The 11717-nt window shown below is 31.5% G+C and overlaps 3 protein-coding genes across 4 annotated transcripts; 2 read left to right on the top strand and 1 right to left on the bottom strand.

Annotated features, from left to right (window-relative positions):
- Window positions 1-828: 828 nt before the first annotated feature.
- Window positions 829-3079, top strand: LOC108744495 (pescadillo homolog). The gene is made up of 4 exons (XM_018480298.2): window positions 829-1143; window positions 1202-2179; window positions 2234-2728; window positions 2781-3079. Exons 1-4 carry the CDS (start codon window positions 1120-1122, stop codon window positions 3006-3008), a joined length of 1725 nt encoding a protein of 574 aa, XP_018335800.1. The 5' UTR covers window positions 829-1119; the 3' UTR covers window positions 3009-3079.
- Window positions 3080-3556: 477 nt separating this feature from the next.
- LOC108744501 (pescadillo homolog) lies at window positions 3557-6247 on the top strand. Its single transcript, XM_025973145.1, has 6 exons — window positions 3557-3868; window positions 3927-4904; window positions 4959-5053; window positions 5310-5343; window positions 5398-5892; window positions 5945-6247. Exons 1-6 carry the CDS (start codon window positions 3845-3847, stop codon window positions 6170-6172), a joined length of 1854 nt encoding a protein of 617 aa, XP_025828930.1. The 5' UTR covers window positions 3557-3844; the 3' UTR covers window positions 6173-6247.
- Window positions 6248-6287: 40 nt separating this feature from the next.
- LOC108744496 (protein pelota) lies at window positions 6288-11638 on the bottom strand. Of its 2 annotated transcripts, XM_018480299.2 has the most exons (7): window positions 11484-11635; window positions 11072-11315; window positions 7529-7783; window positions 7256-7478; window positions 7014-7206; window positions 6575-6681; window positions 6288-6519 (listed from the first exon to the last, which is right to left on the bottom strand). In XM_018480299.2, the coding sequence occupies exons 1-7, from the start codon at window positions 11522-11524 to the stop codon at window positions 6425-6427; spliced, it is 1158 nt and encodes a 385-aa protein (XP_018335801.1). In that variant the 5' UTR covers window positions 11525-11635; the 3' UTR covers window positions 6288-6424. The 2 variants fall into 2 exon arrangements, with proteins under 2 accessions (XP_018335801.1, XP_018335802.1); XM_018480300.2 differs by lacking the exons at window positions 6288-6519; window positions 6575-6681 and adding an exon at window positions 6688-6837 and having other exon boundaries at window positions 11484-11638.
- Window positions 11639-11717: the final 79 nt, after the last annotated feature.

Below are 11717 nucleotides of genomic sequence, written 5' to 3'. Positions count from 1 at the left end.
TAATATTATAAATATATATATCACTATTTTTAGTTGAATGACATTTATTTATAGATTTTACGTTTTCAGACATATTCAGCAAAAGTCAGTATCAAATCTAATTATAACACAACAAAAAAGGCAATGGGGTTCTCGATTCTTGTAATTTGTAATTCAGAACAAATCTGTTTGTTTACAATTGCCTTATAGGGCAACAACCTGTTCTACTTTTTTGAGATGAAATGAATAATTGAATAACTGTAAAGGGCTACTTTCTTTACGATAAATTCACAATTAATGTGAAAATGTAATTAATACATATACTTGGCATATGTATATGTACTTACATCATAGTTAAGAAAAGTAATTAATAAAATCTTTACAGTAGTTATAGAATGTTGATAATTTTCCTAAGGCAAAATTGTAGGTGAAATAAAGCTAGTATTGTATTAACTTACCAATAACAAGAGAAGAACATTAAAATTATTATTAAAGTTCACAAGAACACCAATTTTTCCGCGAACAGCTGAACAATTTGAAAAGCTCTGACAGGTGATGGTGACTATGGTGACTAAGCTCTACTTGAAGGGTATAAAACTGTAAGCTAGTTTATTACAAAATTAGAATGAATACTTTTTTATTTTACAGTAACAATATTGCGTCAGATAATTTATTCTAACAATTACTCTATTTTAAACATTGTATACTTCTCTGTTAGTGTTCGTTTAAGGTAAAATAGCCACTATCCGTCTCTACACATATCTGTGGAATAAGTAATTACTAAGAATAGACGTCTGTAGATCTATGCCAAGGTTATTAGGATCTATGTCTGTAGTCTATGGAGGGTACTGTAATCTAAACAGCAGCATGCAAAAATATGACATGACATGAACATGACAATAACCTAACCTATGATATTGAAGGCGAGGTGCACGTGTTCCGATGTATTCGCTTTTCTTCTAATACTTTGTTACCATTTACTAGTAATTAACTTTGTGCAGTGATCTATTTACGTAGTAATCCCTACGACAATAGTTGAGTGAATCGTTGATAATTATAAAATATTTGTGGCACGTGTGTTACTAAACCTTTCTGTTGGAAATCAATTAATTTGTTGTTGGTTCTTACTATTTCGATAAAATGGTGTCAAAAAGGAAAAAGAAAGTAATTGATCTTAAATGAACGTTCTAATCTTTAAAATTAATACATAATTAAATTTTAGTATTCAACTGGAGAAGGCTCTCAGTTTATTTCACGGAAACAAGCACTAAAAAAATTGCAACTTACATTAAATGACTTTCGAAGATTGTGCATCATAAAGGGAATTTATCCAAGAGAACCACGAAATCGAAAACGTGCTCAAAAAGGCGATACTGGCATTAAAACACTTTATCACATCAAGGATATTCAGTTTTTAATGCATGAACCAATAATATGGACTCTACGGGATTATAAAATTTTTAACAGAAAAGTAGGAAGAGCAAAAGCTGTTAGAGATTTTAAAACTATGAAGAAATTTCTTGACAATCATCCTACCCTTAAATTAGACCATATTGTAAAGGAAAGATACCCAACATTTATAGATGCCATTCGAGATTTGGATGACTGTCTAACATTATGTTTTCTATTTAGTACATTTCCATCTCTTGCGCATATTCCTCGAGAACAGTTTAATTTATGTAGACGACTTACTATTGAATTTATGCATGCCATAATAGAAGCAAAGGCACTTAGAAAGGTGTTCATCTCTATCAAAGGTTATTACTACCAAGCTGAAATTAAAGGTCAAACTGTAACATGGATTATTCCACATCACTTTTCATTTGAACCTCAGTCCAAGCAAGAAGTTGACTTTAAAGTAATGTCTACTTTTGTAGAATTTTACTTGATAATGTTGGGTTTTGTAAATTATCGTCTGTATCATTCACTTAATTTATTTTATCCACCAAAACTAAGTATTTCAACGCCAAATGAATCAGAAAAGGCTTTGGTTGATGAAAACATGTTTTTATCAGAAAGAATTGCAGCTTTGAATACTCCATTAGTGAAAACATCAAATGAGCCAGTCGAGGAAGACATAGAAATTGACACGTTTTCAGAAAATAATCCAGAGAAGATAGAGGAAGCTAGAAATGAAGCAATAAAAATAAAAAAACTTAAAACTTTATTTAAAGGCCTTAAATTTTTTTTGAATCGTGAAGTAATTTCATCAAAATATTTAAAAAATTTAAGCTGTACTATATATTATTTTTAGGTACCAAGGGAACCCTTAGTTTTTATTATACGCTGTTTTGGTGGTGAGGTATCCTGGGACAAAAATTTGTTTGTAGGATCAACCTTCAATGAGGATGATGAAACAATTACTCACCAAGTTGCAGATCGTCCATCTTTAGAAAAACAGTACATTTCTCGATACTATGTTCAGCCTCAATGGGTATTTGACAGTGTAAATGCTAAAGAACTTCTACCAGTCAGCAAATATTTCATAGGAGAAGTACTACCACCACACTTATCACCATTTGTTAACAACGAAAGAAATCCATTTGAACAATATATTCCTCCAGAAGAAAGAGCATTAATGGATCCAGCTTTTGCTGAAGAAATAAATAAAAAAAGACAGGAAAAAGAAAATAAACAAGTTGATTGCATTGATAATAATGATGAATTAGAACACGACAACAATGAAATTATTAAAACTAATGGGTTAGAAGAAACTGAAGTTGAAAAGCTTGATCCAGCATTAGATAAGGTTGGTATTTAAAATAAAATTTTGTTCAGCTTTTTAAATTGATTATTTCTAGAAAAAGAAACTGTCAGTAGCACCTGGTACAATCTATAAAGAAGAGCCGTGGATGCAAAAGAAGCAAGAGCGTCAAGAATACAAATTAAGAGAGAAAATGATAAAGAAAAAGCACAGGAAAATATACAGAGCAATGATAAGAAACAAGAAAGATAAAGCTAAGGAATCTTGGCTTCTAAGGAAGAAAAGACGAATAATCGATGAATCAAAAAAAGACAACAAAACATAATATAACAAAATACATGTGCTGTTCAACATTATCATAAAAACGTTATACATTAAATAATTTAATTAGTGAAATGTTTTACATTCTTTACCATCTAGAATTTATTACCATAATAACACATGTTTCAAATAATTTATTAGGAAGCTAGGACAGATACTTAACACCACAAAGTTTAATATTAACAAATGCCCTACAATCCAATTTATTTTCCCGAATTGTTTTTAGTTATATAAAATTACAAAGTAAAAAAATGGATTAGTCTTCTTCAAGTTCATCCTCGCTGTCGTCTTCCTCTAGTTCCGGCATTGGGAAACGTAAAATGGCTGCAACGCCCGTTAGCTGGTCTAACTCTAATAAAATACATAATCTTAATGTATAACTCATAGCTATTTTAAATATTGTATACTTCTCTGTTAGTGTTCGTTTAAGGTAAAATAGCCACTATCCGTCTCTACACATATCTGTGGAATAAGTAATTACTAAGAATAGACGTCTGTAGATCTATGCCAAGGTTATTAGGATCTATGCCTGTAGTCTATGGAGGGTACTGTAATCTAAACAGCAGCATGCAAAAATATGACATGACATGAACATGACAATAACCTAACCTATGATATTGAAGGCGAGGTGCACGTGTTCCGATGTATTCGCTTTTCTTCTAATACTTTGTTACCATTTACTAGTAATTAACTTTGTGCAGTGATCTATTTACGTAGTAATCCCTGCGACAATAGTTGAGTGAATCGTTGATAATTATAAAATATTTGTGGCACGTGTGTTACTAAACCTTTCTGTTGGAAATCAATTAATTTGTTGTTGGTTCTTACTATTTCGATAAAATGGTGTCAAAAAGGAAAAAGAAAGTAATTGATCTTAAATGAACGTTCTAATCTTTAAAATTAATACATAATTAAATTTTAGTATTCAACTGGAGAAGGCTCTCAGTTTATTTCACGGAAACAAGCACTAAAAAAATTGCAACTTACATTAAATGACTTTCGAAGATTGTGCATCATAAAGGGAATTTATCCAAGAGAACCACGAAATCGAAAACGTGCTCAAAAAGGCGATACTGGCATTAAAACACTTTATCACATCAAGGATATTCAGTTTTTAATGCATGAACCAATAATATGGACTCTACGGGATTATAAAATTTTTAACAGAAAAGTAGGAAGAGCAAAAGCTGTTAGAGATTTTAAAACTATGAAGAAATTTCTTGACAATCATCCTACCCTTAAATTAGACCATATTGTAAAGGAAAGATACCCAACATTTATAGATGCCATTCGAGATTTGGATGACTGTCTAACATTATGTTTTCTATTTAGTACATTTCCATCTCTTGCGCATATTCCTCGAGAACAGTTTAATTTATGTAGACGACTTACTATTGAATTTATGCATGCCATAATAGAAGCAAAGGCACTTAGAAAGGTGTTCATCTCTATCAAAGGTTATTACTACCAAGCTGAAATTAAAGGTCAAACTGTAACATGGATTATTCCACATCACTTTTCATTTGAACCTCAGTCCAAGCAAGAAGTTGACTTTAAAGTAATGTCTACTTTTGTAGAATTTTACTTGATAATGTTGGGTTTTGTAAATTATCGTCTGTATCATTCACTTAATTTATTTTATCCACCAAAACTAAGTATTTCAACGCCAAATGAATCAGAAAAGGCTTTGGTTGATGAAAACATGTTTTTATCAGAAAGAATTGCAGCTTTGAATACTCCATTAGTGAAAACATCAAATGAGCCAGTCGAGGAAGACATAGAAATTGACACGTTTTCAGAAAATAATCCAGAGAAGATAGAGGAAGCTAGAAATGAAGCAATAAAAATAAAAAAACTTAAAACTTTATTTAAAGGCCTTAAATTTTTTTTGAATCGTGAAGTAATTTCATCAAAATATTTAAAAAATTTAAGCTGTACTATATATTATTTTTAGGTACCAAGGGAACCCTTAGTTTTTATTATACGCTGTTTTGGTGGTGAGGTATCCTGGGACAAAAATTTGTTTGTAGCTAATAATCCTAACAATAAGTAACAAATCGTGGAACTTTATTATTTTATTTTATTTTAACTACAAAATTTAATAAACAAAACAAACAATCCAGTTTCCAGTGTACTTATAGATTTAGTTGAAATGCTGGACGTTTTCTGGATATCAGCAGCAAGTTACGTACAATATGCACCCACATAATAATTCCCTAGATTGTTTACGTCTAATTATGCTATAAATACTTTTTGAAAATGATAAACATNATGAAGCAATAAAAATAAAAAAACTTAAAACTTTATTTAAAGGCCTTAAATTTTTTTTGAATCGTGAAGTAATTTCATCAAAATATTTAAAAAATTTAAGCTGTACTATATATTATTTTTAGGTACCAAGGGAACCCTTAGTTTTTATTATACGCTGTTTTGGTGGTGAGGTATCCTGGGACAAAAATTTGTTTGTAGGATCAACCTTCAATGAGGATGATGAAACAATTACTCACCAAGTTGCAGATCGTCCATCTTTAGAAAAACAGTACATTTCTCGATACTATGTTCAGCCTCAATGGGTATTTGACAGTGTAAATGCTAAAGAACTTCTACCAGTCAGCAAATATTTCATAGGAGAAGTACTACCACCACACTTATCACCATTTGTTAACAACGAAAGAAATCCATTTGAACAATATATTCCTCCAGAAGAAAGAGCATTAATGGATCCAGCTTTTGCTGAAGAAATAAATAAAAAAAGACAGGAAAAAGAAAATAAACAAGTTGATTGCATTGATAATAATGATGAATTAGAACACGACAACAATGAAATTATTAAAACTAATGGGTTAGAAGAAACTGAAGTTGAAAAGCTTGATCCAGCATTAGATAAGGTTGGTATTTAAAATAAAATTTTGTTCAGCTTTTTAAATTGATTATTTCTAGAAAAAGAAACTGTCAGTAGCACCTGGTACAATCTATAAAGAAGAGCCGTGGATGCAAAAGAAGCAAGAGCGTCAAGAATACAAATTAAGAGAGAAAATGATAAAGAAAAAGCACAGGAAAATATACAGAGCAATGATAAGAAACAAGAAAGATAAAGCTAAGGAATCTTGGCTTCTAAGGAAGAAAAGACGAATAATCGATGAATCAAAAAAAGACAACAAAACATAATATAACAAAATACGTGTGCTGTTCAACATTATCATAAAAACGTTATACATTAAATAATTTAATTAGTGAAATGTTTTACATTCTTTACCATCTAGAATTTATTACCATAATAACACATGTTTCAAATAATTTATTAGGAAGCTAGGACAGATACTTAACACCACAAAGTTTAATATTAACAAATGCCCTACAATCCAATTTATTTTCCCGAATTGTTTTTAGTTATATAAAATTACAAAGTAAAAAAATGGATTAGTCTTCTTCAAGTTCATCCTCGCTGTCGTCTTCCTCTAGTTCCGGCATTGGGAAACGTAAAATGGCTGCAACGCCCGTTAGCTGGTCTAACTCTAATAAAATACATAATCTTAATGTATAACTCATAGCAAAAATAAATTTGTTTACGTTCTCCCGAGATGTGCATACTAGAAAATATTCTAACTTCTCCTCCCATTTCTCTTACGGTATCAACAAGCCTAACATATTCTTTCCTCTGTCGCACATCTTGGCATCTATTAACAAAATTGGATGAGCCAGACAAGTTTCAGTGTTGCAAGATAAAACTGCCGTGACATTTCAACGTATGGATTTAATCAAATTATTTTCATTTTGTTTCAGGATTTTAGATGTTTGATTGGTCAGGATATCTTGCTTAATAATAAAAGTACCTAAATGTCATATCATTTTACTTCCTGCTAATAAATTTTTATGAAATATTAAAAAACAAAAGCAACTATTACAAATAATAATTTCTGATAGGTAGATGTACACATTTTTTAAGTAATGAAACAGTTTTTTCATTTATTATTTTAAATTAGACAATTTAAAATTTCAAATAAAATACCTGAACAAATTATCGGATATAAGGAGAGTTTCTATAGCTTGTGCTTCACATGCCTTTTCAACATGTTTTTTCCCATAAAATGCTTTTGCAGGCTCAGTCTGTAATGTATTGTAGAATTGTTCTAGTGCTTTTACTTCTGAAGCAGCTTTGGTATCTGCCATTTTAGAAGTAACTGCGGGATCTTGAAGAACTTCTAAAATTCATTTATACTAGTGTTTTGACATATTACTAGGAGCTTTTACCTTTAAGTGCATGCTTAAATCCTGATGATGAGTGGGCTAGTACAAACTTAGATTTATTTTCCAAAAGAAGTTTATTATCTGTTTTAATTGCAGTTTGAATCATGTACTCAAAAAACTGGTCTTTTACAAAGCCAGGTGAAGCTATTATTATACATTTCACAATATCAAAATCTATATGACGTATTATTGCCTGCATTACATTATCATAAAATTTTTGCAATCCCTAAAAAATAAGATGTCAATCAGCCTGTTAGGTGTACTTGCTAAAATTACTTTTTCATGTTGTTGAATAAATCCTTTTCTTTTTCTAGGAATAGTGACATCAATTTTAGCTCGAACTAATGTCATACTTGATGTAATAAGACAAACAAAAGCAAGCCCCTCTTGCATTATAACAGCAGCTACATCAGCAGATTTACTAGGGTCACAAGCTACATCTATTCGCTCTAAAGATACTGAATCCCATTCTTGCTTACGTAATGAAAACTTTCGATTCAATTCCAAATCTAATGTGTGATAAGCTCCCATCTGGAAAAGAATGATTCGTTTCACAACTTCCGTATCACGTTTTTTTTTTTCGAAAACTTAGCTTTTTGATCTTGGAAGTTGCTTAAAAAGGCCTTATTATGACACGGTTACTACACACATAAGCTAGTGCAGTTTATTTTAGAAATTTCAATATGTGAATATTTTTGATAGGTATTAGTTGGCTGTCCTCCTCAGTGATATTTCTTAATGGTTTGACTCGTTGCTCTTGCTAGCCCGATTTGTGTGCCTTTGTTTTTGTTTATTAATATAGTTGAGATCAATTTAAGTGTATTTCCTGGATTAGTCCCTATTGTCGATGTCTACGGCAACTGAACAGAAGTATCTTCTGTGTCCTAAGAAGCCTAGATATTGCTGATATGACTAGTGAGTTTATTGGTAGTAGTAGTCCTAATATCAGGACTGGAGATCAGAAGTTCTTAACTCTCACCAATGAACCGAATGATGATCTCCTGGCAAAGTTGAAACGAATGATTGATGAGTCTAATGCTGATTTGAAAAAGTCAATTTCTGAATGTGAAACATCCATTTCCAAAAATTGGATAATTTGGATAACAAGTTGAAGACTACTAAGATTAAACTTGATAGTATATCAACTAGAGCTGATGATATTATAAGGCGAGTGTACAAATGTGGCATATATATACTGATATCTCGTTAACATTAACATCTATTCTAAAGTAGAAACGCGTATCTTTACCAGTTTAAATTTTGTGGCGTTTATCCCGAAGCTTTACAAACGCGGCCTACATAAAAAAAACTTCAAAAACAAATATCTCGCCTCCGACAAAACTGACCTATCGTTTTTCCTTTATTTTAGGATTCTACCACCCAAATTAGACTGCAGACAAGCTTTCAACAAAATCCCGCAGCGAATTTTTTTTTGCAATTTTTTGACTTATAATTTATGCGAGCGTTAAAAAATTTCTGAGAAAAATTTTTATTCTGATTTCGCTAAAAATTGTCTCTAGTTGAAATTTTTTAGTCTTTTAATAATTATCTAAAAACATACCGCTCAAGTGTTATCCTCACACAGATTAAAATGTTACATGGAGTTGGAGTGCCTACTAGGAAAGACGGAGGCGAACAATTAGAATCATAAATGAAAATATACAGACCAGACGCAGAAAATATTGTTATTTTATTTATTGTTTATTTGCTGTATTTACTATTGTTACCTGTAGTCTACTGCATTGCAATTGATTTCTTAATGTTTTTTTTACTTTAAGTGCGTATATTCATTTTCCAATCTGAATAACAATAATATTCATTAATTGACACTGAGAATGTAAGTTCGTTCTCAGTATGGGTATTTGAGTGACAACAAAGTACTTGTATTATTCTGTTAAGAATTTCACAACCACCTTCGTAAAAAATAAACGATTTTATTTTGCAATTCAAAATAGTAATGGAAGAAAACTTACGATTGTTTAAAGTTGACCAAATGAGGCATTAAATATTCTAACACCCCACATGTAATTAACCCAGTTTGAAAGTATGGACAAGAAGCTTAAGGGTATAACTATCTCTCCTGAGAATATTGTTACTTCAGCTTTCTTACTCTACGAATCGCTACCTACTGCTCTATACTACTTTGTTTAAGTTAAACAAGTTATTCCCCCCTATCAGACACTGTGAGCTCGAAACCATTAGTACCATTGCTTCGAGTGTTCGATATCCACTTTTGTAAATAATTTGTTTAATCACTTTCTTTGTGTTAAAAATTGTTTGAAAAATTAAATTTAAATTATTTGTAAATAGGTATGCAATACATCGTACACTTCAGCATAAGGAATTGCTGATACTAACTACGTAATACTACTTTGCCCTGTGCTGACAGCACTCATAATTTCTTTTATATATAATATTAATATCTTGAAAACGATCAATTTTAGAAGTAATAAAGCCTAATGAAAGTCTAACTAGAATTATGAGTAGAATTAAAAACCATTATTATAGGGTGTTCCATTTAAATTAACGAAATTGATGTCAACATCCGGTATAACCGGAAGTGCTACATAAACGCCGTTATTTTAATTGAGGAGAGCATACCCAATACGGTCATTGAACTAATTTTAAATCGAAGTACTTTCCGAAATATCCTAGATACCACTATTTTAATTGAGGAGAGCATATCCAGTAACGTTATTGTCCAAATTTTCGAAATTTAAATCACGAACGTTGTGCGTCCACCAACACGTACGATAAATTGAATATTATATATATTTATACAAAGTGTCTCACGGTGACTACCTATTAGAATATTTCGGAAACTACGTCGATTTAAATTTTGAAAATTTAGACAATAGCAAATACTACAAATGGCGCAGTAAACGCCATCAGTAACGCGATGCTACATTTTAGGATTACGTTTGCTCCAACAAGGTCCACTTGTGTGGATATCTACTTGCTGAAAACGAATCCCGGCGTAGCCAACCTCAACGTGATAGGCACGTTAGCTTAATCTAATAAAATAATTCGAAGTGGTCTGTATTCTGTCGAAACTGCCAGACGCGGATCGCGATTTCGATTTCGCAGTAAGTAGATATCCACACAAGTGGACCTTGTTGGAGCAAACGTAATCCTAAAATGTAGCATCGCGCTACAGATGGCGTTTACTGCGCCATTTGTAGTATTTTCTAAAACGTACTGTTAAGACAGCAGGTAAAAGTTGGTCTGTGTTCTGTCGAAGCTGCCTGCGACGCGCTGATGAGATCCAAAAAGATCGAAATCGCGATCCGCGTCTGGCAGTTTCCACAAAATACAGACCACTTCGAATTATTTTATTAGACAATAGCGTTATTGGAAATGCTCTCCTCAATTAAAATAGTGGTATCTATGTACTTCTTCTGATTATATTGTAAGTTGATATCAACTACGTTATTTTCGATTAAAAACCTGTATATTATAACGGTTTTCAATTCTACTTGTGATTTTAGGTAGACTTTCATAAGGCTTTCTTACTTCCACAATTTACCATATGGTGATATTTTCTTTTTTAAAAAGTAGCACAGCAGTAGATAGCTTTACAGTAAGAAAGCTGGAGCAACAATATTTTTAGGACAGATAGCTATAACTGTCAAGTACAGAAAAAGACAATATGAGCTAAGTTTTGTCATGAACAGATCCATCTTTTTGTTTACAGGAAGGTGAATCTAGGTGTGATTAAGTTTTCCAAGTGCTATTCATAATCAGGCATTTTTAAACTATTTTCAATAGGAAAAAAATAAGTTTTCGAATTAACTCAAGATTTGTAATACATAAGCTAACCTTAACATATTGATTTTCTTCAATGTTTCTTCCTTTAAGTCTTAAAACACATGCCTGTGTATCGAAATCAATATTTTCTACACTAATGGTTAATGTGGTTCTAACTCTACTTGATGTGGAAGACCCTGTTGAAGATTCAGACTGAACTTTTCGAATTGTTGAACTGCGAACAGAATCACCTTCGGAAATGAGGTTGTAAGCATGCCACATATCCTCAGGTTCTTCTGGAATTAAACCCACAGTCCTATGAAACAATTTGATTAAAATAAATAAGGTATCAAAAAGATTTCTTTGTGGGTCATTAATAATGAAGAAATCGTAATTTTTAATAAGAAGTTAAGAACAAATCAATTAGTAAAATAAAATAGCAGGTGTCATGTAAGTTAACCTAAGAGATTGAGAATTATCTTACCCTTGTCCATCTTTGTCTACATTTTTGTATACAAGTTTCATTGCATTACTGTTTTGGTTATCCTTCTACACATCAATTGTAATTTCTGTAAAGATATCATTATTTTCAATGAAAAGGTTATGAACAGTCATTACACATTAGCAAAACATTATTAGCCATTATAAATATATATCTATCGGGGTTGCATGTGGTCTACTACTGGACGTTTATATATGTCTATGGGCGATAAATATA

The sequence above is a fragment of the Agrilus planipennis genome, unplaced genomic scaffold (genome assembly GCF_000699045.2).
Source record: "Agrilus planipennis isolate EAB-ADULT unplaced genomic scaffold, Apla_2.0 scaffold33, whole genome shotgun sequence".
NCBI classification, from domain to species: Eukaryota; Metazoa; Arthropoda; class Insecta; order Coleoptera; family Buprestidae; genus Agrilus; species Agrilus planipennis.
Note: the sequence above shows the minus strand (reverse complement) of the source record. Positions and strands in the feature narration are given on the sequence as shown.

Excerpts from the sequence above, each read along its gene's own strand:
- LOC108744495 (XM_018480298.2), top strand. The coding sequence starts at position 1,120 with ATGGTGTCAAAAAGGAAAAAGAAA. Across the intron at positions 2,180-2,233 it reads AATTTTTTTTGAATCGTGAA|GTACCAAGGGAACCCTTAGT; the intron begins GTAATTTCATCA and ends TATTATTTTTAG. Across the intron at positions 2,729-2,780 it reads TTGATCCAGCATTAGATAAG|AAAAAGAAACTGTCAGTAGC; the intron begins GTTGGTATTTAA and ends GATTATTTCTAG.
- LOC108744501 (XM_025973145.1), top strand. The coding sequence starts at position 3,845 with ATGGTGTCAAAAAGGAAAAAGAAA. Across the intron at positions 5,054-5,309 it reads GCTAATAATCCTAACAATAA|ATTTAAAGGCCTTAAATTTT; the intron begins GTAACAAATCGT and ends ACTTAAAACTTT. Across the intron at positions 5,893-5,944 it reads TTGATCCAGCATTAGATAAG|AAAAAGAAACTGTCAGTAGC; the intron begins GTTGGTATTTAA and ends GATTATTTCTAG.
- LOC108744496 (XM_018480299.2), bottom strand. The coding sequence starts at position 11,524 with ATGAAACTTGTATACAAAAATGTAGACAAAGATGGACAAGG. Across the intron at positions 11,316-11,483 it reads GTAGACAAAGATGGACAAGG|GACTGTGGGTTTAATTCCAG; the intron begins GTAAGATAATTC and ends ATTGTTTCATAG. Across the intron at positions 6,682-7,013 it reads ATATCCGATAATTTGTTCAG|ATGCCAAGATGTGCGACAGA; the intron begins GTATTTTATTTG and ends TTTTGTTAATAG.